This window comes from Halichoeres trimaculatus, unplaced genomic scaffold (assembly GCF_033239565.1).
Source record: "Halichoeres trimaculatus isolate MK-OKI-2021-1 unplaced genomic scaffold, fHalTri1.1 fHalTri1_scaffold_16, whole genome shotgun sequence".
Taxonomy (NCBI): domain Eukaryota; kingdom Metazoa; phylum Chordata; class Actinopteri; order Labriformes; family Labridae; genus Halichoeres; species Halichoeres trimaculatus.
In genome coordinates this window covers 9,496,280-9,520,716 of record NW_027437194.1, presented here as the reverse complement: position 1 = coordinate 9,520,716, position 24,437 = coordinate 9,496,280, and the positions used below count along the sequence as shown (strand labels likewise).

General features: G+C 38.6%; 2 protein-coding genes across 2 annotated transcripts; one reads left to right on the top strand and one right to left on the bottom strand.

The window, feature by feature from the left end:
- The first annotated feature begins 365 nt into the window (after positions 1 to 365).
- Positions 366 to 13,159, top strand: trappc13 (trafficking protein particle complex subunit 13). Its single transcript, XM_074690746.1, has 12 exons — positions 366 to 534; positions 1,585 to 1,653; positions 3,475 to 3,574; positions 3,654 to 3,738; positions 4,558 to 4,685; positions 5,120 to 5,192; positions 5,524 to 5,568; positions 11,235 to 11,368; positions 11,445 to 11,643; positions 12,449 to 12,549; positions 12,637 to 12,784; positions 12,869 to 13,159. The coding sequence occupies exons 1-12, from the start codon at positions 489 to 491 to the stop codon at positions 12,974 to 12,976; spliced, it is 1,236 nt and encodes a 411-aa protein (XP_074546847.1). The 5' UTR covers positions 366 to 488; the 3' UTR covers positions 12,977 to 13,159.
- A 990-nt stretch (positions 13,160 to 14,149) lies between these two features.
- Positions 14,150 to 24,214, bottom strand: sgtb (small glutamine rich tetratricopeptide repeat co-chaperone beta). The gene is made up of 12 exons (XM_074690497.1): positions 24,113 to 24,214; positions 21,258 to 21,379; positions 20,878 to 20,981; positions 19,077 to 19,152; positions 18,302 to 18,401; positions 18,041 to 18,145; positions 17,791 to 17,929; positions 17,642 to 17,704; positions 15,416 to 15,453; positions 15,239 to 15,322; positions 15,030 to 15,150; positions 14,150 to 14,942 (listed from the first exon to the last, which is right to left on the bottom strand). Exons 2-11 carry the CDS (start codon positions 21,355 to 21,357, stop codon positions 15,039 to 15,041), a joined length of 921 nt encoding a protein of 306 aa, XP_074546598.1. The 5' UTR covers positions 21,358 to 21,379; positions 24,113 to 24,214; the 3' UTR covers positions 14,150 to 14,942; positions 15,030 to 15,038.
- Between the last annotated feature and the right edge of the window lie 223 nt (positions 24,215 to 24,437).

Below are 24,437 nucleotides of genomic sequence, written 5' to 3'. Positions count from 1 at the left end.
AGGGACATTTAGAGGTAGGGCCGGTATAAACAAACAAACATACAAATAAATAGATAAAACACTTTTTAACTGGCATTACTTAAAAAAAAAAATCCAATCGCTCCAATTCTGTTTTTACATACCAGGTTAATACACAGTCTTGATAAAAATCCTTAACCTTAACTTCAACTCTTTTAATCACTTTTGTATGAGTTAATGTGAACTTTCCTCCATCTTAAAAGAGGTAGGTCTGGGGATATAATAGAGGAGATGATTAAAATCAACATAATACATGCAAATGAAAGAGTAAAGAAATAAGCAATATTAGAATTGGGAAGCTAAGGTAAGTCTCCATTGTTGTAAAAGCCATCCCGGCCTGTGGTGGCAGTGTTCCGGTAATCGGAGTGTGAACGACCAAAATAAGGAAAACGAAGAAGAAGTTACAGTTCACCTGCTAGCTTGTCTCAAAACTAGCTGACCTCACCTGAAAACAAACATTTATCCTTACAATGGAAGTAAATCAGGCCAAACAGGAGCATCTACTTGCTTTAAAAGGTATTTCAACTTTATTAACAGAAGAAACAAGTGGTGACACTGACGTTATTGACGTTGAAACGGAAGCGGTAATGTTTCAGCTGTCATCTGTTGTTGCTAATTTTGCTAACAGCGAGCAAAACATTCATCTCGATATTAAGAGACCATTACTAAGTGTAAAAACTCACTTTTAGCGCTCTTAAAGGGCAACAATTATGATTTAATAAGATAACATTTTTGTTATTATTGTACCTCAGGTTGTGCTTGAGAATTTAGCCTAACTTCTGCTTTGTTTGTTGCCTTCAGTCGAATAAAGCGCGTTGGTTTGAGGAGAAATTGTTTAGTCAGCGCTTCCTATGTGAGGTTTAGATATACATACTGTATGTGTTAGTAATTATTTCTGAAAAATTCCATTGTCACCTTGTTTATGTGCATGTAAACCGGCTGCAAACGGAGTTTATTGTCTTGCAGCTCAGCGGTCTTGAATCGAACTACACTCATAAAATGTATACACTAAAATAACGCTTACAATTGTTAAACACATTGGTTATTTATCCATGAGGGGTCCTACATATTTTTTTTTCATGAACACGGTGCACACACTGCCCTGCTCAAGACTATGTTGGCAGTACCCAGGAGGTGAACAAGCCCCATATAAAGAGAAATCTTCCTGTTTCTGTGCTAGGACTTAAACTGCAGAATTTCAAATTACAAACCAAGGCCCCACAGACTGAGTTTCTGATGTACCTTGCTCTTTAAAACAACAACAACAAAAAAAACAAACAACAAAAAAAAAACATAAGCTTCAATGAAATGAAAGTAAGCCCATATTTACAAACAGGAGGGTTAAACATATACTTTCATCCACATATTTTGTGAACTCCAGAGTTGCAAAAGCACAAGACGTGGTAGCAAATTATCCCTTTATTACAAGTTAATAAGCTTAATTATTTAGCTTATGAGATAAGATGATCCATTAATGGGATAAAACTAGATTTGTAGCCCCATGGTAGTGAAGGTTAGATGGTGAAAAAATAAGGGGATGCCAACTAATGTCTCTCTTGTTTGCAGTGATGCGATTAACAAAACCAACGCTCTTCACAAACCTGCCAGTGACATGTGAAGACAGAGACCTGCCAGGTAAGCCCCAAGCTCTGCACCTGCGTTAGTCATCCTTCAGTTAACAGAAGAATTAGTCCCTTTAATTGCATTTCTCATTAATCCACTTTTTAAGAAAGCTCATCATGACATTTCAGTTTGATGTATACAAATAAATAACTTGTATTTCTTAGGGGAATCAGATTTTATCATCATTGTTATACCGTTGAATGATCAGCAGTCCAACAGCTGCTATGGTTGCCCCTTAAGTTTATGTGACAGCTGCTCAAAAGACCTTTTCTGATGGATTGTTAGGTTATGTAACGCGCATGTCTTGAGACTGTGGAAGGAAACCAAAGCACCTGTCGGAAACTAAAGCAGACACGTGTAGAGTGTGAGAAGTCATGCAAGTTTGAAGTCTGGATCACTTTTCTTTGCCTGCATCTGAGCTGACAAAGCTCATCAGGTCTTTAGTCATGTAAAATTATACTGAAGGGAAAATTGTGAGCATAAAATTCTGTGTCCATGGATTTGATTAAAATGCTAAAAAGAATGCAACCAGTTCTGCTTCTACTTTTTGTGACATCAACTGCTCTTCAGAGTAGAATTTGAAGATAACATTTCCACGATGAGCAAAGTTAATGTGTAAATATTTCTTGAAGGAGCAGGTGCAAGTCTCATGAGATGCAATAAAAACTCTTCAGACTGTAGTGTTTGCAAATTTCTCAAATTATTCTCAGCCTACTTCTTGTTCATTTTAAACCATGTGAAGCCTGTTCTTTGATCCAGATCACATCTGTAATTGAGCTCATCATCAGTCTCAGTCTCTGCTCCCACATTTAGCCAGAAGCCCTGCTGTGAGTCTTAGTGTTTGCTTCTCCTTCTGTGCAAAACATCACAGAAAAATGTGTACACTCTGCTGGTAACTCAATCTTTATAATCCATAAATCACGCTGACACTTGTCGAGAGTGTCGCTATTTATAACAGAGAAGCTGTGAGCTGTGGCAGGAGTTAAAGAGCACAGAGATGAATTGCTTTGATTTGACAGAAGGAACTTTAAACCGTTTGTATCCCTGCTATCGTGTTTCTCTCTTGAACTATCTGTGAAATAATCCACTTGATGTCGTTTCTGCTGTTATTAATAACAGGGATAGATGCCTGAGCAGCAGACAGATCAGCGTCCGGTGTAATAATATTATTAGTCATCTTGTTATCAATGAACTTATGTTTCCAACCTGCTGCCCAGAAGAAGAGATATTTGACCCCATTGTACATTTCTGTGGCTCAAACTTCAGGCTTTAAAACCTGATCTTCAAAGGTCTGGTGTTTTGATCTGATACTCCCAGCAGAGCTCAAATACTCACACTTCTATAAAACTATAAGCTTCACAGAAAGGCTCATCCGTGGCAGCATGGATGGGAAGAGGCAGAACAGATGTCTGTTTAAAGACAGACGGTTTCAGTCAGAATCAGTACGAACTGAATGTAGAGCAGAAAATTTCCTTAACTTCAACAAAGGAAGGAAAAAAAGGGGCAGTGTTAAAACAACAAGAAAAGAAACAGGACAACTCCAAATTGGAGTTAAAACATCTGTTGTGTCATATATTTTTAAAAAAAAAAACCCTAAACTTAAAGGTTTTCTGCATGTTTTAAAACAATCTTATGTTAGATTATAACTTAAGGTTGTCCATGTTCATAAAAAATACCTTTTTTCTTGTGAGAGTCTTTAACTTCAGATGGCATTAGAGACACGTCACGGTGTGCCGTCAAATCTGCAAGATTTTGATTATCCTTTTTTTGTAGATTTTCTTCTTCATATTCTAGTTTACTACAAGCAGCTAACCCTGTGTCATGTGTTTTTAGGGGATCTGTTCAGTCAGCTCATGAGAGAGGATCCGTCCACCATCAAAGGAGCAGAGACGTTAATGCTAGGAGAGATGCTGACGCTACCACAGAACTTTGGGTGAGTGGCGTTTATCCGAGTTAAAGTAAAAAGGCTTTGTAGAGAGTTGTTTTTCACAATTTTTAATCCTCTGGCACAGAAATATCTTCCTGGGTGAGACCTTCTCCAGTTACATCAGCGTGCACAATGACAGCAACCAAGTGGTGAAGGATATTCTCGTAAAGGTATGATCTGAAAATTTACAGAAACAGGACGCCTTTCAAGGTTAGAAATATTAATCCAAGCTGAACTTTTTAATCTTTATGCAGACATTATCAGACATTGTACATCAGTCCCAGCTTTACCTTCTTACCGGTTTAACAGTAAAAGTGAAAATTTGGGATAATATAAACTCCAATATTTAACTTGATTTAATGCCTTCAAGCATATGTTTATTAAACAGCTCCCAGGCTCAGTAGCTGTCTCATAAAGTTGAATAAAAATGTAAAAAATGAATAGCTCCATGAAGTTTTCTTAAGTAAGGCAAGTTTCCCAAAGATTAGCTCTGAGTGTCAGCAATCAGATGGTCCTGTGGGTGGGACAATGCTAGAGACAGAGTAATGACTGCAGACAGAGAGGCACAGCTGTATTGGAGCCAAAATAACACAGTCTCAAATTGAATTTCTTATCAGCTACTGGATTAAAAAAAGGTGATTTCTCTGCCTCAAAATGCTAAATAATGGTGCCAAAAATCAACCTGGCTGATAATCGGTCTATCCCTAGCAACTGAGGAATGACTTCCTGTAGTTTGACCAGCAGAGTGAGCTCAAACTTAGGTTCATGCTCTGACTCTGTTCTTTTTTCAAGTTAAACCTTTGAAGGAAAAAAAACTTTTTTGTTGTCATATTGAAACAAAATCTTTGCAGGGACCACACTGAAAATGTGTTTTTTTGTTCACCAAATTATAAAAATCAGTGCATTTTCAACTTTTAAATCCACTCTCTGATGTGCTCCATGATTGTACTCTCTTTACTCCTGCTTTAACTGACTTTTTTTCTGCGCAGGCGGATCTACAGACCAGCTCACAGAGACTCAACCTCTCAGCGTCAAACTCTGCAGTCGCAGAACTCAAACCTGAATGCTGCATTGATGACGTCATTCACCACGAAGTTAAAGAAATCGGAACACACATGTAAGTTTTCTGCCTGGGTGCAACAAAACAAGGCTGAAGCCTGTCTCATGCACAGAGCTTAATGTAAAACTTTCAGCTCTCTGCACTGTGGGAAGTTTGTACAATCTAAATGAACCTCTTTAAGGGGTCAAATCAGTAATAGACATGTTGTAAAGGAAAAGTTCTTGCAATTTACGCAACAGAAAAATCTGATAATGGGACAACCAAACTTAGAAAGGTGGGATTTATCAAGAATGTCACATCAATTAAAATTCCATTACATATATTAAAGGATCACACATCTTTTTTAAGTATATACCAACATCTTGTCAAAGGTGACACTATTATGTGACATTTAAAGCATGACATTTTTCTTTTTTTCTCCAGTATGCAACCTTAGAATCAAATCAGGCAGAAACAACCTTTCCCCCTGTTTCTTCTCTCTCCGTTTGCAGATTAGTCTGTGCAGTCAGTTACACCACTCATTACGGAGAAAAACTCTATTTCCGGAAGTTCTTCAAATTCCAGGTGAGTTATATTTGACTTTTCTCATTAGATGTCAGCGGTAAACTGATGTGTGAGCTTGGAGGAGACCTGAGAAATGTCACAGGTCTTCAACACAGCAAAAAGCAATTACCGTGCGAGCGGTGGAGTCTGCGCCCTGCGGCCTTTGGTCCTGAGTCTGTGAACCGCCTGTAATCCTATTCCCTTCCCTTTAGCAAGACCTCAGTAATCCTCTTCATAGGCAAAGGTTTCCTGACTCATTCAGACATTTCTGCATGGACATATCACTTCTGCTGTAATGGAGCTGCAGAGTGAGAAAACTTCAGCCTTCAGTTTTCAATCTATCTTAAATCAGGTCTTGAAGCCATTGGATGTGAAGACAAAGTTCTACAATGCAGAGGTAAGTGAGCCGCTCTCATGATGCAGTGCTGCTGTCAACACACGCACACATTCACACACACTGTGCTCTCATATTCCCTCAACATCAGGCTGCAAATAGAAGAACTGTATTCTGTGATATGCAGGTTCTACTGTAGCTTAAATATCATGCTTCATATCATGTTTCATTTCATAGGAACATTTCCAGATGCTGATAGGGCAGATAGTGAGAGACAGGTCTCAGAGGAAAACGCTTCCACCTCCAGAAACATCACTACACCAGAGAAATCTGAGCTTTCTAAACCTGGGCCTTATTCTAACCTTCCTTTAAGAGTCTGACTGACTGAAGGGTGAAAAGCTTGGAGATATTTAAGCTAACTTCACTTACTTTCCAGGGGAAATGCAACTGACTTTCCTCACAGTAAAGCCTCCAAAAGTGCTTTTAATTACCATTAAAAGAGTCACATTTTTATTCTGGATTCACCTGCAGAGATTAAAACTTTCTTATTTTAAACCAGAAAAAAAGCTTGTAGAAAAATCTGTTAAGGGGAATGCAAGCTACAAAAACGCATCCTTTACACCAGGGGTGCCCAAATTTTTTTCAGTAAAGGGCCAAAAACAAATCTAGGTGGAGGGTAGCGGGCCAAAATTAAATATTTATGTTGCAGTGCATGACATTAAATATGCCTATAGGATAACTGTGCAAAGTAAAGATTCATACAAGTAATTTTGAAAATGAAAGCACTTTTCTTTAATGTATTTCACAGCATAAAATTACTGAACATCCATATGGCACAAATACTAGGCCTCTGTCCTCAAGGACATTTAGTGCAATCTAACCCAGAACAACATGGGACACAACATGCTCCTATGAAATTAAAATAGTGCATTTTCCATCTTTTTAGAATAAGGAATAGTAATAAAACTGGACACCTGCTTCAGATTTTTTTTCCCTATAAATGACTACTGTATTTACTTTTAGTAACAAAGATGATGCTCTTTTTAAAACAGCAACTTTCTGCCTACATATTAGGCATACTGCTGTGGAATCCAGTTCTCTAAAAAAAAGTACTCGTGTCCCCAACTACTTTTAAACTTTCTCTTGTCAGAGTGCCACTGTCTCATACGCTTCATCCTTGCCATGACCCTGCATCCTTTCACTCTCTGGTCACGGACTTTCAGATTTGATGGGACTAGTGGCACCCTACTCCCACTGTAACACTGTTTTAATTTGTGGTCAGTAGAGGAAGTGCAACAATACATAAATAACGGATAAAAAATTCAGGCTGCTTGCAGTGGCAAAATATTAATGATAATTTAAAAAATGTGTATATTTGATAAAAATTCAAACATGGGCAGCAGGCCAAAAAAAATAGCTGGAGGGCCCCAAATTAGTCAGCTCTACTTTACACCAAGTTTTACGGAAATATTACCTTGTGAAAAATTGTATTTGTTGATCTACCGCTGCCTTGATTGATGGGTATATTTTTGTCGTCATAAATTCAACAAATCTTTTTCATATCACATTCACACAGAGCTAAACAGTCCAACAGAATGTGACAGGTGTGCTGCCTGTCAAATTCAGTGAGTCACACATGGAGGTGAAAGGGCAGCGGCCTCAACTTCAACTCCCACCTCTGGCCTTCAGCTGCATGTATTTCACACACTGTAACCTGCTGTTGACCCCACACTCAGTCCAAAAGATGAGATTTAATATGTGTATGCACATACATAACATTATATCAAAACAAAAAGATCTTTTGAATCGCAGCATTTCTATTTCTCAATAATAATCTGAGTTTTTAGCTTACAAAATCAAAGACTTGCAGAAATAAAAGCTTACAGTGCAGAAATCAAGCCCTGTAATAAGAGATCTACAGGAGGTGTAGTAGGTGTTTTTTCAGTCATTCAGACTCTGTGTTGGTGAAAATAGAGCCCAGGTTTCAAACAGGAAACATCCTGCAGAGCATTCCTGCTCCGAGATCTGGAGATGAAGCGTTTTTCTCGTAGATGCAACAAGCTTTCCCCTCTCTCACATTTCCACCAGTAGCTTTTTATATCCTGCAAATATCCATGTCATCGTCTGCAGCATGTAACTTCATTTGTTTTATAATGTCTTGTATTTTATTTTCTCCATTAGAGTGACCTCAGTTCTGTGGTAATTGTTCCTTCTGTTCTCATTGCTGAACATTAGCTTCTCTTAATCCTTTTTTGGTGCAGCAGACTTTATTTGTCTTTCTGGGGCCAACGGAAAGGTGCAGAGTGGAGGGATGGAAAGTGATGTACTTAAAGAAGAGCTTTTAGATAGAAACAGATCAAATCAGCCATGTTCTCATGTTCACTTTAACATGTTACTCCTCCACATCAACTTTCCATCGTCTGTCTTCTGCCCTTTCTTTGGACGCTCATGCTTTCTTGCAAGCTCATCCGACTCAGGGCTTTGACTTTCAATAAAGTTTGTGGTATTAAATTTTGTGGGTAAGGATGAAATTAATTTCAAACAGATTATCATCATCATTATATTTTCTGTTTGTCCAGATGTTAACGATTATATGGGCATGAAGTTTGGTGGTTGAAAGCGTTTGAAATTATTGTATTTCTGGGTTGAATTTGATAGTTTGATGATACGAACAGACTAAAGACAAAATCTGGTGTTTTTAATCCTGGGTCCAGATTTACGGGGTCTTCTTTTACCGATGAGTGCAACCATTGGGGCTGCTCCAGTAGATTCCTTGACCTGCTGAGGCTGCAAAAACTCCTGCAGACGACTGAAACTGATCCTTTTATACTTTTAACCAACTTGACTTGTTATGTGAGGGATAATGCACACTGCTAAATGATTGTGTAAATGATAAAATATGTATTTAAAAATATAAATTTAATTCTTTTTTTGTAGTCTTGAGTGTTTTATTGCAGTGATGCAACGGTTAATTCACAGGTTAAGCTGTTCAGGGCTTGGGTTGCACTATTTCAACCCACTCCTACTTTTGTTGCAACTTTTATACCAATAAAAATGCAGTCTTAAGACCTTTACAGTGATTAAAAAACAAATTACAACTTTAAAATAAAATGAGCAGAAAATATAAAAAGCTTGTAGTAGAGACTAATGCACACCCTAAGCAAATAAAAATATACATTTAAAAAGTTCAAAAGTTAAAAATAAGGCATCAAATAACAATAAGATCATAAATAGTTAATAAGTATATACAAACTATATGTACTATATAAGTACATACAAAAGATAAATAAAGGATAAATAAAAGCAGTAAACCAACATACTGAGCACCTAATAAAAAGAGAGTTAGAAATAACTGAGACAATGAAGCATTGAGATAAATGAAGAAACCGAACAGAAAAGCCAACAATAACATTAGACAATGACTTTATTTAACTCTTACACCTGGACATTTTCCTAAAACTGTACTATTTATTAAAGAGTTCCATTTTTTTATGCCAACTCGACCTGTAGATTTAAGAAGTTGCTGCGCTCTTCACACGTGTTGTGCCATTAACCAAACTGCAAAGATTAAAGACCACAACACAATCATAATAACTCCACTAAGCAGCCGTAGATTAAAACTCTCATTAGAGCAGAGGAAAAGAGTTCGGATGCTCTAAAGTGAGCGATGCATCAGCTGCTTTTGCTCTAAAACTGAAAGTCCAACCCAAACCACAACAGTTTGTCTGCTGGGATTCTGTCATCCACTTTTAATAATCCTCTAATACGTGCTAAAAGCAAACACTTCCTGTCGTCGTGCTCTGCTCTCAAGGATGACTTTGCAGCCTGTAGTTTGGTGTTCATCTGAAGAGATCTACTGGAACATCTTTCTTTAGGACCCCAAATAATGTGCAAGTTCCCGTTAAACTGTTATTGAAGCATTGATTTCTAGAAGTTCCTCTCTTATCCCAATCACCACCGGGTCATGATTACTTTAGAGGACAAATAAAACCTTTATATGATCGTGTGAGGGTTGTGTGAGGTGTGATGAGGGTTCAGGTATGGTTTGGAATGGCTTTGCATGTTCCAGAGATGCTCAGCTCTGTGATTTTGCTTTAACATGGATGATATCAGTACTCCCAATGGTTCCTGGTCAGTTCTTATGTGATGAATTGCAGGCATGAACTAATTTCTGCTTCTATCTCTCTCATCGAGTCTCAAAGTATTGTAGAGGTTGCACCGAGTTTTTCTTTTTCCAATACATCAACTAGTTTAGCACAAGGAAAACTCCAAATCATGACATGAAAGAGTTTTTATTTGATGTTTAACGGACAGATTTGGTCTTTTAAGAACAACAACAGAGCCAATCTCTCTTCGGCTTCAATAAGATATTTCTTGGACTGTCAGATTTTTACACTTTACCTATAATTTACACAAATTTTCTGACTTTTAAGACTTGTGAATAAGTTTGTATGGCTATCAGCCTTTGATGATAATTAAAAGAAGATCTCTATGATTTTTTTTATGGAATAAAGATGACAAAACAATGTTTTTTTAATTATCTTTGCAAAGGACTTGAATCTGCAACCAGGCATAGTAAGACTGGAGAGACACAGATGATTTCTTTCAGGCTGTCATGAGCCTTTTTTAAAGTATTTCCACACCTATTATTAACAAATAAAACAAAGATTGAAACCTCAAAACAAAGGAGTGCAGAACAAGAATTAAATTCAGAAAGTGAAAACTGAAGAACTCTGAACTAGTTGATGTTTCAGCAACTTCTTGGTCTGACTTGTTAAAAACAAACTATTAAATGAAGTTTTGGTGCAACCTCTACTTTACGCTCAACACTTTCACTAACACTGACCTCAAAGGTTGACTGAGCAAACGTCATAGAGTTCAGAAAGTTTCATAAATAATAAATATAATTCACTACATGACGCTCACATCACCAGAAAGTAGCTTAAAGGATGTGTTCACATTTTTGAAATCTGTCTCCAAACATCATTCACCTCCAGGTTTGTTCTGTTGAGAAGTTAAAACTGTTTGTAATCATTTTTCCTCAACTAAATTAGGTTTAAAATGATCTTTTTGCACTTTACAAAGGCTCTTTGATCATTTTAAACCTAATTTAATTAAGGAAAAATGATCAAAGAGCCATTGCAAAGTGCAAAAAGTAAAACAACTGCATGAAAGTCAAATTATCTCAAGGTGTTTGTTTCAAATAAAGAATAAAAGTAGGTTTTCTTGTAATGGTTTGTTGACAAGATAAAGCTCTGTCAGGATGAGAGCACACAGGATGTTCTGCAGCTCTGTGCAGCACTAAGAAGAGATGCTCACAGCTCATCTTTGCAAAACAAGTGCAAACTGCTCATCCTGCACTGAGCTGCATAGTGGACGGTTTTGCACTTAGCCAAAGCAAAAGATGCACAAGTCCTGGTACTACTTGTACCAGGAGAATAGAAAGAAGCTTAAACTTGACTTTCTATAGCCTTTAGATTAAGTCAGAGTTAAATCTATGAGTCAGTTATAATCCAGTTGTTGGTTTCATCCCAGTACTTTTTTAATTTCAAGGTATCTCTTAATCAGACAGATGTTAAAAATGTGAACCTGTCCGAGACCGTAGGTTTTTTCACACAGCCTAACACTTCCTAATATCATAAAGTCGATGTGTTGCTCAGTTCACCTTGGAGAAAAGGCTTCTCTCCTCTTCTTAAGTAAATCAGACTGACTCTGCTTTTTGGCTCCAGACAGACGAGGTCTTCCTCGAGGCTCAGATCCAGAACATCACCACCTCCCCAATGTTCATGGAGAAGGTTTCTCTGGAACCTTCCATGATGTACAATGTGACGGAGCTCAACACTGTGATCAGTGGAGACGACGGGTAAGAGCAGCTCTGTTCTTGTGTTTTAAAGGTGAACCAACAGCGACACTCACAGTCTGTAACTTTCTGCCTCCAGTGAGTCCACGTTTGGGAAGATGTCCTACCTGCAGCCCATGGACACACGGCAGTACCTGTACTGCCTGAAGCCAAAACCAGAGTACGCAGAGAAAGCTGGCGTCATTAAAGGAGTGACGGTGATCGGGAAGCTTGACATTGTGTGGAAGACAAACCTCGGGGAGAGAGGGAGGCTACAGACCAGTCAGCTGCAGAGAATGGTACCAGAATTCCTTTATGCCCTTTCTCAGGGGCAGTCAATACATTTTCACCTGTTTTTTTTAAGGTCCAAGTTAAGTTACAGGAACTTTATTTTACCACAAGAAGTTCCTACCCCTACAGGTACAATTCCCTGAAAAGTTATGGGGAATTTCAGGGTTGTTATGAATGCATTTTGCATTCTGATATTAGGTGGGTTTTTGACCTGAAGTACCAGGAACTTTCAGACCCAAGAAACTTCTCTTGAAGGAACGAAATGGTTCTTGAAATAAATCGTCATACATGTTTCTTTTGAGGCCTCAAGTCACATGAAAGTTATGCAAGTCAGGCTGGTGATGTATGGAGGAAAAATAAAAGTAGCTGCACAACACCTCCAGACCAGTAGGGGGCAGTAAAAAGAATATGGCACCACGGTGAACCTTTTAGCATGGAGGAAATTCAGCCAGTGCTGTGTCTAAGTTTTTAAAAGTGATGGCAGAGGCCAACAAACTAACCAACCCAATTCCAAGTTCTTTAGAAGGCCCTAAGTTCCTGGAGAAGGTTCCTGCTGTTGTAGAGTACCTGCTATGAATATGTAGTTTGTGTCTGGCTATGGTTGTAGCTTGTATGTACCTTTGTATCAGACTTTTCTGCAGACTGAGCTTCTTTATCCTTATGTCTTTAGACCTCATTTGTAACACAAACCACAAAAAGTTGAAGGAACCATTAAGCTACACAAAATTAGCTGACAGGACTAAAGGTTCCTGGTATTATAGGTGGAAATGCAGCTCTATGTTCATACTGCTTCTATCTTTGTTTTCCCTCCAGGCTCCAGGATACGGAGACATCCGGCTTTCTTTGGAGATGATCCCTGACACAGTGAACCTGGAGGAGCCATTTGAAATAATCTGTAAAATCACAAACTGCAGGTCAGTTTTGAATATATCTCCCCTTCTCTGTTATAAATGATTGAATTGATGAGTTACATAACAATACTTGTCTACTTTCTGTTGCAGTGAGCGGACCATGGACCTGGTGCTGGAGATGTGTAACACCAGGTCGATCCACTGGTGTGGAGTCTCAGGGCGACAGCTGGGGAAGCTGAGTCCCGCTGCCTTCCTCTCCCTGCCCCTCACACTCCTCTCCTCTGTCCAGGGTCTGCAGGTACGAGCTCCACCTTTAGAAAAACTGTTTTATCATCATCTCTCTTTCCCTCCTTCTTATCCTGCACCCTATCTTTCCCCTCAGAGTATTTCTGGCCTGAGACTCACAGACACATTCCTGAAGAGGACGTACGAGTACGACGACATTGCACAGGTCTGTGTGGTCTGCCCGTTCACCATCAACGAGTGTTAGGAGTTTTACCAACCTGATTTTATCTGGATACAAACGGACCAACAGTGAAATTCTGCACTGACATTTCACTCTCTTTTTGCAAACCTGCGTGGGATGAAACTGTATTTTAAATGAATTGTGAATAATATAAATCACTTTGTCTGAAAAGAAGGATGTAAATGTGCATACATGTTAATAAACTCTGTTATCTTTGCTCCTCTGTCCAGAATTAATGTCTATGAATCTTTAAATAATTCTGGTTTTGTAATCTGGGATCAGATAATCCATCCAACTGTTCTGTTTCTATTTTTGAGCACTGATAAAGTGGATCAGTCCTTCTGGATTATCAGAGCTGTTAATGATACTTAATATCTCAGTCTAATTATGGTTTACAGAATCTGTGATAGACAGCCGAGGGATACGTTAGAATTCCAGAGAACAAAGTTTGAAATCAGAGTGAAAAGTCCAAATTATATCATCAATCTAAAAAATTTTATGTTGAAATTTCTAATAGAAAAAAGTTTAAAAAATGATTCAAGTCCCAGAATCAAGAGAAAAAAGTAGGATTATAAACTAAAAACTATTAACTCTACATAATATTTGAATTCTGATTGAAAAGGAGTCAGAAAAAAAATAGAAATAAAACTCTTTTCCAACAGCACATTTTTTTAGATTGAGGTTTAATTTCTGTCTTATTTATAGAATTTTGAGACAAGAGAAAAAATCAGAATCCAAACAAAAAAAAAGGGAAGTCCAAATTCAACATTCAATCTAATTATTCTGTTAATTGAGAAAAAACTACTTTTATCCTTGAGCAAAGGACAGAATTAAGACTTCATTTTAAAAATTGTATTCAATTGGAATTTTCTAAAAGTCACGGTTTAAACTTAACCTCAAGATCCTGAGAGAAAAATTTAGAGTCCCGATTTTTAAGTTAGAAAAAAACCCCACATCAGATCTGAAAAAGATAAATACATGATGATATTGACTTTTTCTAATAACTCTTAGTGAACCTAATCTTCTTCTGTACCAAAAAGTTTAAACAACTCAAGTAGATCTTGTTGCTGCACTTCACAGGATCAAATGCTCTGGAAGTTTTAAACTTTTCAGACTCCAAAGTTGATTTTTCCTTCAACAACCACAACTAAAAAATAACAACACAAAAGTGAAAACAGAAAACTGACTCTTGTTGTGTAATTTTGAGGACATTTATTGATGTTTTAGACAAAACGCCGTGCTGTCCTAGCATACCTATCGTTTCCATAAATCACCTGATCTGAAAAACCAGATTTAGAGCATGCAAAAAGACTTTGTCACCACTTTATGAACGATAAATAGGCTTAAAGGGGGGCCTTTGTTTTCTCTTTACTAAAGTGCAATAACAACATAATGCAGGCTGCAAACACTGCTATACAATAACCTGTGGTCTGGACTCAGAGTGAAGTGTTTAAAGAGAGTCCCACCACTGAAAGATGAGTTATCACCCAAACACACCAGTGGAGTGAGTCTGTCTACAAAAATAACTGATGCAGTAGAAAGAAGGTCGACCTGATGTCCTATGGAGATGAGAAGAAGCTGAAATGTTCCCTGCTGTAAAGGTACATTCCTTCCAGAACCTTCCATTAATCATCACAACGATTCAAACACATCGTCTCCTCAAAGCGTGAAGCGAGTCAAATGTTCAGCACATGAAAACAGGATCTCTGCAGGATGTAGAAGCGTTGATGCCCTCTAAGCCGCCCTCCTGGCTCCAGGTATGAACGTGTTAATAATATGTTGGACTCTGGATGAGTGGGGATGCTTCGTTACGTGGTCCGGTCTCCAGGCCCTCGTCTCTCCGTCTCTGCAGGGCCTTTAGTCACAGAAAAGTGCCTTCAACCCCATCTTTGTCTCTTTAGTCCAGCTCTGCCGGGGGTTTGACGATAAGAAATGGGTGTAGAGATTGTAATCGCGCCGTATGGTTGCCCTTTCTTGAAAAAAAGTGACGCTGAAATAAAAGGAAGGCATTAATAACACCAACATGAGCTTAAATATCAGACACTGTGAACTCTGAGTTTACAACATAAAATGTTACCAAGGAAGATCATGAGTGCTCCTCTGCGCTGCCGCTGAACGAGCGGCTCCGGATGTGGTTCCTTAACTGCTCGATCAGCTCAGGGTTCTGCTGCTGGATCTGCTGGGCAAACTGCTGTCCCCTGAGAGACACCACAGGACTTTAGTTCACTGATCATGAAATAATGAGGAGTCCTCTCAGTCTTTAGACTCAGAGTGCTGTAAACTCACGCTTCAATCAGACTGGAGATGTCTGACAGTCCTCCCACTCCTGCTGCCGGACCCCCGACAGCGTTTGACATCATTCCTGACATGCTGATCAGAGAGACAGACACAGAGACACAGAGAGGGTCAGAGGAAGCTTGAAAACAAACAGACTCATATATAAGATGTCCTGTTGACACTCACAGCTGTTGGACTTGTTGGTTCTGCATCACACTGGCAGCCTGTAAACAAAAAACAAGTTTAGACCAACTCATCACTTACACGGCTGTGAAATACTCTGATCTGATTGGTCAAAACCACCAGGGACACCCTGATCACAGCCATCAATAAGTGTTAAAGGTAAAGTTTGTTGTACTTTACACAAAAGGGGATAAGATCCATTTGGTTTTTAGTTAAGGGTGATGTAATGATTTCTTTCTGACGTTTTTTGGTTTATTTCAACTGGATAAATAAGATTTGGTCAGGATTGTGGGAGCGCCAGAATGGTCAAGTGCAGGGCTATTCAATCAAAAATTTGGTCAGGACAGATTTTCAGACTAAGTACATGAGCTAGGCCGCACATTTTTAGCATCAAAGTCAAGCTGCTGTGGTCCTCTCCTGAGCTATGCAAGTCTGCTTTACTGTAGCACAGCTCTGGTTGTAAGAAGCAGTCAAACTCTGAACTTTAGCTACCTTGTCATGAGATCCCTTGGGAAAGTTTAGTGTGTTAGTGTGATCTTCAGACATTATAATATTTCAGCACTGCAACACACTCTAATAAATAAATACTTTCCAGTCCACACAGAGTTAAACTGATGATTTTCCTTGCTGATTTTTTTTATTTTAGGGTAGAAAGAGGGACGCTATTTTCACCTGTGCAGGAGTGCTAATGTTAACTTTTCAAAGACACCTACACTGCAAAAAACTGAAATATTTTCAAGTGTTTTTGTCTTTTTTTAAGTAAAAATTGTCTTATTACACTTGATATGAGCCACTTTCAACTTATCAATCCAGAAAAATGTCTTGTTTCAAGTTATCAGAGTACAAAAATGAGGTTTGAATCGCTTGTAACCAGTAAAAAAATCTGCCAATGGAACAAGAAAAAATTGCTTGAAAATTTCCTTGAGACTAGAATAATGTCTTTATACAAGTAACTTTTCTCTTGTTCCATTGGCAGATTCTTTTACAGGTAACGAGCAATTCAGACCTCATTTTTGTCCTTAAATAACTTTAAACAAGACATTTTTCTGGATTGGTCATGTGAATTTGGCTCATAGTGAGTCTAAAAATGAATTTTCTACTGAAAATAAGACAAAAACACTTGATAAGATTTCAGTTTTTGCAGTGTACTCAGTGACATAATGCATTCTGAGGTATTTGCTAGGTTACAGTAGGTGCTGCAGTCAATATTTGTAATAATGTTTGAATTTTTGCAAGAACTTGTCGGACCCAAGTCCCAATCACTTGGCAGCTGCCTTTGGGCCACTCAAGGGTTGCATCTGGCACGTGGGCCACTAATTGTATAGCCCTGGTCTAGTGGTCTAGGTTGCGCGCCCCATGAGGTTAGCACCCAAGCAGATTGCACGGCTTTGAATCTGATCAAGGCCTCTTCTCCTATTCTGGGATGAATGTCAAAACTCTGAGATAGAACTTAGAAACCTGAATAAAGTTTAAAAATGCTGCAATTCAAGTTAGAATTCTGAGGAAATAGTCTGAAATCTAAAATCAAGTCTGATAATAAAGTCAAAGTTTTAAAGATCTGACAGTTGAATTTGATCTCAGGATTCCAACTTTCTAGGAGGAAAAAAGATTTCTTGGATAAACAACAGAGTAATGAGGGAAAATGTCAATATCTGAATTTAATCTTAGAACACTATCAGAAAAAGCTAGTGTTTTCAGGGATAAAGACTCCGTTTCCCATGAGCACTGTCACTCACTGACATGATGACATGACTCTTGCCAGGATGTGCATTTCTTCATACTTTCAACAACTTTTCTTTGTTCGCAATAACTTGTTTGTAGTTTGAGAGGTGACAACAGTTAAACTTTGTGAACCTAGTTTGTAGTTTAGTGTCCAAAAGGTGAGCACACTATCTTCAGCTGCAGCAGCTGTATGAATTAGAATTAGTCTGACATTGTTGCGGTCATAAAACTCTGGCATGCAGCAGCAGCAGCGTTCCTGTCCTGGCAGACGTACTGGTGTGTCATCGTCTAGCAGGTCTGGACTCTGAGCTCTGAGACCCGTCTCCTCCTCTCCTCCATAACTCGGCTGATTAACGGGCCGACCGTCACTTACGGGACTAATCAGGGACAATATTTGCCCTAACCTCGTCAGAGAAACAACAGGGGGAAGAAGACAGCTGTCTCCACTGAGCAGCTCTCTCTGTGTTCAGTGTGTTCAATGTGTGTTCAGTGTGTGTGGATGTTTACCATGCTGATGAAAGCCGGGTTGTTGATTAAACTCGCCATATCGAACCCCAATCCTGCAGCTATCTGCAGCACAAGCACACAGACACATACATGAGGTGGAAATAGGATATTTCTCAGGTTACTGAAGATTAACTTCTGTTTCCACTCACTGGGCTGGTTGCTTCTTTCTGCTTCTGCTCGGCGATCTTTAAGTTGGATTTGTACGTGTCGTTCTCAGGGTCTAACACCAAGGCTTTCTTGAAGTAGGTGATGGCATCTGGATACTTGTTCATGGCGGTTAAAGCCAATCTGGAGACACGAATTAAAGGGTCAGGCATAATGGGTGACTTCCTCCTTATTGTATTTATCTGTTAGAGTAAAATCTCCATCGTATAAAAGTTTTTCTTTGGTCTAACTCACCCCATCCTCCCATACGCTTTGCTGTAGGATGGATCAATCCCAATGGCTCTCTCGCAGTCGCCAGTCGCTTCTGTGTAATTCCCAAGTTTGCTGTGAGCTGCAGCCCTGCAGAGTTTCATATTCACACTCTGTTTATCTTTCTCATAAGCATGTTTAATGTTTTATTCATCATGCAAATAGAGAATTCAATGAGCTGCCTCTCATCAACCAAGGTATCCTTATGATGACGTAGATCATAAAAGTCTCTGTAGAAATAAATACCTGTTGCAATAGTAAACAGCATTCCTCAGGTCCAGATCAATGGCCTTTGTGTAGCACTCCACTGCACACCTGTAGTTCTCCTCCTTCATGTGGTTGTTCCCTAAAATCAAAGTGTTTGAAGACTTTAAAGAGAGCCGAGTCAAAGCCTGACTGAGCTGCTAGGACATAAAAAGCATCAGAGTAAAAGTTTATGAGAACAGTTTGAGGTATTTTTCTCCTTTTTTCTAAATCAATAGCAGTAAAAAAAGATGAATGTGTTAGTTTTGTTCTCTCATTTTTTACCCAGGCCTCGTTTTTCTTTTTCAAACTCCTCAGAGATCAATACAGGACTTCAGCCAGGGGCTGCAAATAGAGCTATTAATAAGCCATCCTCAAGGTGGAAGGAGCTGCAGAGCTGCAGGATGTTCCTCTTTAAGGCTCCTCTGGGTTTCTCTGTGTTTAGGATCACGTCAGAGGAACAATTTAAAGAGAAACACAAGTTTTATCTGCTTAAAAACCTGCAGTACATTACCAGATCATCAGCTATGAGAAACCACGCTTTTATTTCAGGGTTTCTTTCACAAATTTGATGAATAATGCTGAGGTGACAAATACAAAGCAGTTGCTGAAGATTGATTACTAATCTGAGAACAATCCTTTCAAAATAAGAGCATGTTATTTTCAGTTTTTGCTCCACTTCCTTCAAAAAAGTTTCATGATATTCAGCATTATTTTCATAAAATATCTTAAAGTTAAGCCAGAGGGACCCGGATCTGCATGCTGGGGACCTCTTTACCTTCATTCTTGAGCTGCTCTGCTCGTTCAATGTCCTCTGGAGATGGAGAAGTTTCTGGGAGAGTCAGGTTGTCATTCTAAGTTAAAATAAAAACACACACATTATTCACCTCTAAATGAACTTTTCTTTACGCAAACTGTGACTACAGAGACCTCAGAGCGGTGTCATTGTGTTGAACTGAAGATAACAGGTGCAACTAATGTTATTAAAGGAAGGAATTATTCTACATCCACCTGCCAACAATCGCTGCCAGAGAGCCAGCAGGCTCTGGAGACGAGTCATGTTTAAAACGTCTGCTGTGACGACTGTGTTTGTGGTGCATTCAGCTGGCGTTAAACGGGATCAATTCTTTATAACAGCGCGCATAAGCTGTGTGATCAGCATTTCAACATATAGATCTTCAACTTGTACTGGCTCACTACTCCTCACACAATTTTCACCAATCTTTACTGTTTGACTTTTAAACTGTTCAGCATGTTCAGGAGAAATTTGCTTTTACTTTTCATGTTTCTAACTCTCATACATTTTAAAGTATTCAACATTTTTCTTTTTTTTTGGCCCATTTAAATGAATGGAGACGTTCATGCCATGTGCTTGTCTCTTGCCTCCAAACAGGCTAGATCTCAAGACGGAAAACAAAGCAAAGTTACAACATCGCAAAAGAAATGCTGTCTTTTTTTGATACAGTTTATTAAATGCATTTTTTGACTGAGAGCACATTTTAACTTAGTTGGTTTTTGTTTGTTTTGTTAGGATATTTGAATGTCATTGATATTCCAATGAAAAGAGTAAAAATACTCATCCGGAATAACATTTTATTGCATTTGAAAGGGTCATGGAAAGCATCATTAATATAATTTGGTCTCAAAATAATATTGTTTATCGTCAATAATTGTGGGACAATACATCGTCCTGCAAATTTTTTTTATCAGCCCAGGCCTAGCTGCTGCCTGTTTATATAGAGACAGACAACATACGCTCAAACACAGAGAGAGCGCAGAGAACATGCCAAGGAGAGCAGATCAAAACTATTCAAAGACCACTTAGAAAAGTCCTTACAGGGACTTTAAACTCACAATTTGGACTGGAATCTTACAACTCAGAGGAAAAAAGTCTTTTTCTTATTTTTTCCTTTCCCAAACTTCCCCTAAAATCTGCTTCTCTGTCAAAATAAGGACTTAAAACAGAGCATAAGCAGGAAATATATATACCCAGAATGAGCATTTATTGTATGCAGAAATAAACCTTAAAATAAAATTTGAATATGTTTGCGGCAGACAATCAGATTTAATCTTTAAATGTGCTGAGCTGTCACCATATAAGTTAATGTCATTCATCTGCTCTCTTATAGGTCTTGACCTGCAGTAATGCATCTCTAAGAGGTGACTCAAGCCTTTGAAGGTACAGACACAGTTACTATAAAGCCACTCTGGGGTAGAACAGATGAGAAGTTTCTTTCTGAAGAAATCAAAGAAGTCCTCTGAGTGTTTGTGAGAGACGTGACATTTCCTCACGGCGCCCTCCCCTGCTTGGCTTCACGCTGTTAGAAGCTCATCAAGAAGCTCAGCACACCCTGAGGTCTCTGCTCATTACACGTCATCGTTCAGGTGAAGCAGAGGTGAAATGACTCATCAGGTTTCCTCCTCTTTGTTTTGGTGGCTGTGTTTGTTGTGGGGATGTTTACCTAACATGCCTTTCATATAATCAGCGTTGCTTCATCAGCGTTGCATGCTTTAATCTCACCTTACCCCTGAGGTTTGAGAATGGCCTGAGTTTGGGAATATTTACAGAGTTTGCTCACCTTCAGGAGGGAGTTGAGGAAAATCTCTGTTAAAGGTTGTGGCACAGCAAGATGGCAGTCACTGGAGCTGATCTTAAAGGTCGTCTCCAAACACTGGATCGCAACTGAGGAGCAGAATGACGTGTGAGGGGTTTAAAACATGTCAGATTTTAATATAACAGCCAAACAATCAGGCTCCAGGATTACCGTTGTGAGTCAGAGTTTGGCAGCAAACCCAGAGCGAGACATTTTTACTGTCTCCTCTTTCATATTTAATAAAACACCTCCCGCACAAACTGCATACAGTGTCATTAATATCAGTTTTATTCTGAAGGCTGCCAGATTAAAAAGGGCTTCCTGTGTGGTTGAAAAGGAGCCCAGTGCTCAGTGTGCCGGCCTACCTTCCAGGCTCTCCTGCTCATCAGAATTCAGAGCACCACAATTTGTTTGATCTCGTAGGAACTGCACAATAGAGAACGCCAGGCGCTTCTCCACGGCCATTTTTACCTCGGACTGCTGGGCACTGAGGGAGGGAGAGGAGCCCACACAGCAGACACAGCATCACAAATACAGAACAAGCACAGGACACATCGTGATCAAATATATGTTACTCTCAATTCAAATTCAATAAAAAAGACACAGAGCAGTGAACCACTGTAGACAGAGATGAGAAAACAAACAGCACAGACTTTAGTAAGCACACTAAATATAAGTTTAGTCTACTGTTTAAAATGCTAAAATATTACATCCAGGAAAGTAAACTAAGTGTGATTGAATGATGTTCTGAAGAAGATACAATGTCTGCACAACTTCACTACCAGAAAAACAGCATTAAGGTGTTTTTATCAATATGAAGGTCAGATCTAAACATCTTCAAGTAGCTGTAAAATCTATGGCACCAGTATCAATGCAGTGGGATTTGTTGTGATCCCAAGTGACGGGATAAAAAATGGTTTGATATCAGGTGACATGACATGCTGCAATACGATACAGGATGATACAATACAATGAGATACGGTACGATGGGATGAGATATGATATAATATAATGAAGTACAATAAGATGCAAAACAACACATTGAAATATATAGAATATAATACAACGAAATAGATGCAATAAAATACATTAGATATGAAAGTGCAGTTTGGTGAAGGCTATCGTATGATATAATAAGTTAGTACAAGACGGTACTGTAAGAAACCCTTCATAACGCTATGATATGATATGATATAAAATTAAATGATATGATATGATATAAAATAAATGATATGTTATGATATGATATAAAATAAATGATATGTTATGATATGATATGATATGATATGATATGATATGATATGATATGATATGATATGATATGATATGATATGATACACTAAGATAAAACTCAAAGTGGGCACTGAGAGAGAAACCACACAAACTATACAATAGGAAATAAAAATGATACCAAATGACACGATACAGTTCAATATGAAATAACACAAAAAAATGGGAAATGATGCAAAATAAAAGGATATGAAATAAAATGACAAGAGACAAAATGACACCAAAAGGCACTAAACAAATGGAACAAAGCACAATGCATTAAAACAAAAACGATATAAAATAAAATGAAACAAAACACTACATAATGATATAAAACGATACCAAAGAAAAAATAGGAAATAAAGTTATACAAAATGATGCAAAACAAAACAAAATAAAATAATATGAAATGATACCAAACAAAGCAATACAAACTGATATCAAACATTTTTCATCATTTTGTTTTTTGGGCTGTTTTACAAAAAAAGATCTATCAAACAACAACAAATGTTACATCCGAACAGCTTATAACTCTCTTTCCATTTTTGAGCCTGTAAAGCTCTTAAAGTCGAGCATAAAAACAGTTTCTGTCTCGCAGAATGGCTGATCACATGCAGGGTCTGTTCTCTGTAACTGAATTTCATTATATCTTGTGACAGAGGTTCTAAATCCACGCACTGCAGAGGGTCACTGTGAATAAACAGTCAATATGTGATTATTTCTGCAGCACTCAGTAATAATTTACTCTCATGATGACACAATCATTTATTTCAAGAGGGAAAAAGACCTGAGGCGAGTATTTCTCTACAGCATCAAATATTCATAACTAAACAAACATGAAAGGTAATAAAACATTACTTTTTTAATATTTATGACCAGTTAAAAAGCTAATCTTCTCTCTTTAGGCATGAGAGGACACTTTCACTGATCTAATATTGTCAGTAAACAGTTTATGAGCGACTCTGCTGCTCAACATGACAGCTGATGAGAAATTAATGAATTTTGCAGGATTTAATTCATACATTTTGCAGATAGTAGACAGATAGCTTGGCTTCTTACATAAAACAGTTCGGAGGAACAGTGGGGATGATAAACCACAGATTTAATATCTTTAATATCTGTAAAGGATTTTGCACATTTGTCCAATGTGTCCCTGCAGTCACAGCCAATATGGACTGACCCTTTGCTAACACAGTGCACATCCTGAATCAGGCTAAAAACAGCTAAATGGTTCCCCAGAGGTCTCCATATAGATGAATCTAGGAGTATTGTTGTACAAAATAAAGGATGCTGATGCTACGTTTGATTCCTGTTACTAAGACAACTCAAAGGAGGATGACAGCAGACCTTCCGCTTTATGACAGAACAGGCTGCACATTGGGCTACCGTATTTACTGTAATTTAAGCTCAACGGAAAAATGATTTACAGGTGCAAATACTGCCTCACATTTCCATCACGTGCCGGAGCCAGTCGTTGTTATGTTCCTTATGGTCTGGCTGGCACAGAACCACTCCTCCTCCTCCTCCCCCTGTGTGTGTATGTGTGTGTGTGTGTGTGTGTGTGTGTGTGTGTGTGTGTGTGTGTGTGTGTGTGTGTGTGTGTGTGTGTGTGTGTGTTGACACATGCAGTGATGCAGAAGCTGTGATGTAATACCAAAAACGGTGCATGAGAGGTGTTTTTGTTCATGATAAAAGCATCATATCTTTTAAAATCAGCACGCTGAAGGAGATTTAGCGGATGACAGGAGTAGTGGGAGCGGTTTTTAGGAGCAGATCCGAGCTAACCATCCCGACAACAAGGCACGCGCACTGTGCAGCTCGTGGTAAAAACAAACCAAAGCGAGTTTTCAAAGCGGGCATTTCATCCTCACATCACCCTGACGATGTCTTAAAAATAACATCGATTCAAAGGTGCTATTCGGTGTCCCCCCATCCTCCCCCGCCCACCTACCTGAGCTCTTATCCAGCTGTCTGCTGCCTGCTACCGCGTCATGAGGATCTCTGGCAGGTTGATACATCAGCTTAACCATCTGCGCATGCTCCAATGGTTTTCTGTTTCAGAACGAGTCGGGTAAAAGAAACGACTCCTCTAGGATTTTATTATCGTTTACATAAATTACAGAATACTAGCGCCTGAGTTCAAGTAGAAAAGATAAGCTTTAGATTATTACTTTGTCATTGTAAAATTGTGGCTTTATTTTCTTAATAGTCTGTGACCTGTAGACTCAAAAACTTGTTCCATCCCACTGCTATCAGACTCCCTAGTAGCTGACTTG

Coding starts and splice junctions, on each gene's coding strand:
- sgtb (XM_074690497.1), bottom strand. CDS start 21,357: ATGGCCGTGGAGAAGCGCCTGGCGTTCTCTATTGTGCAGTTCCTACGA. Junction 17,930..18,040: donor AAAGCGTATGGGAGGATGGG/GTGAGTTAGACC, acceptor TCGTGTCTCCAG/ATTGGCTTTAACCGCCATGA. Junction 15,454..17,641: donor ACCCGGCTTTCATCAGCATG/GTAAACATCCAC, acceptor TTTTGTTTACAG/GCTGCCAGTGTGATGCAGAA.
- trappc13 (XM_074690746.1), top strand. CDS start 489: ATGGAAGTAAATCAGGCCAAACAGGAGCATCTACTTGCTTTAAAAG. Junction 3,575..3,653: donor ACGCTACCACAGAACTTTGG/GTGAGTGGCGTT, acceptor CCTCTGGCACAG/AAATATCTTCCTGGGTGAGA. Junction 4,686..5,119: donor AAAGAAATCGGAACACACAT/GTAAGTTTTCTG, acceptor CTCCGTTTGCAG/ATTAGTCTGTGCAGTCAGTT.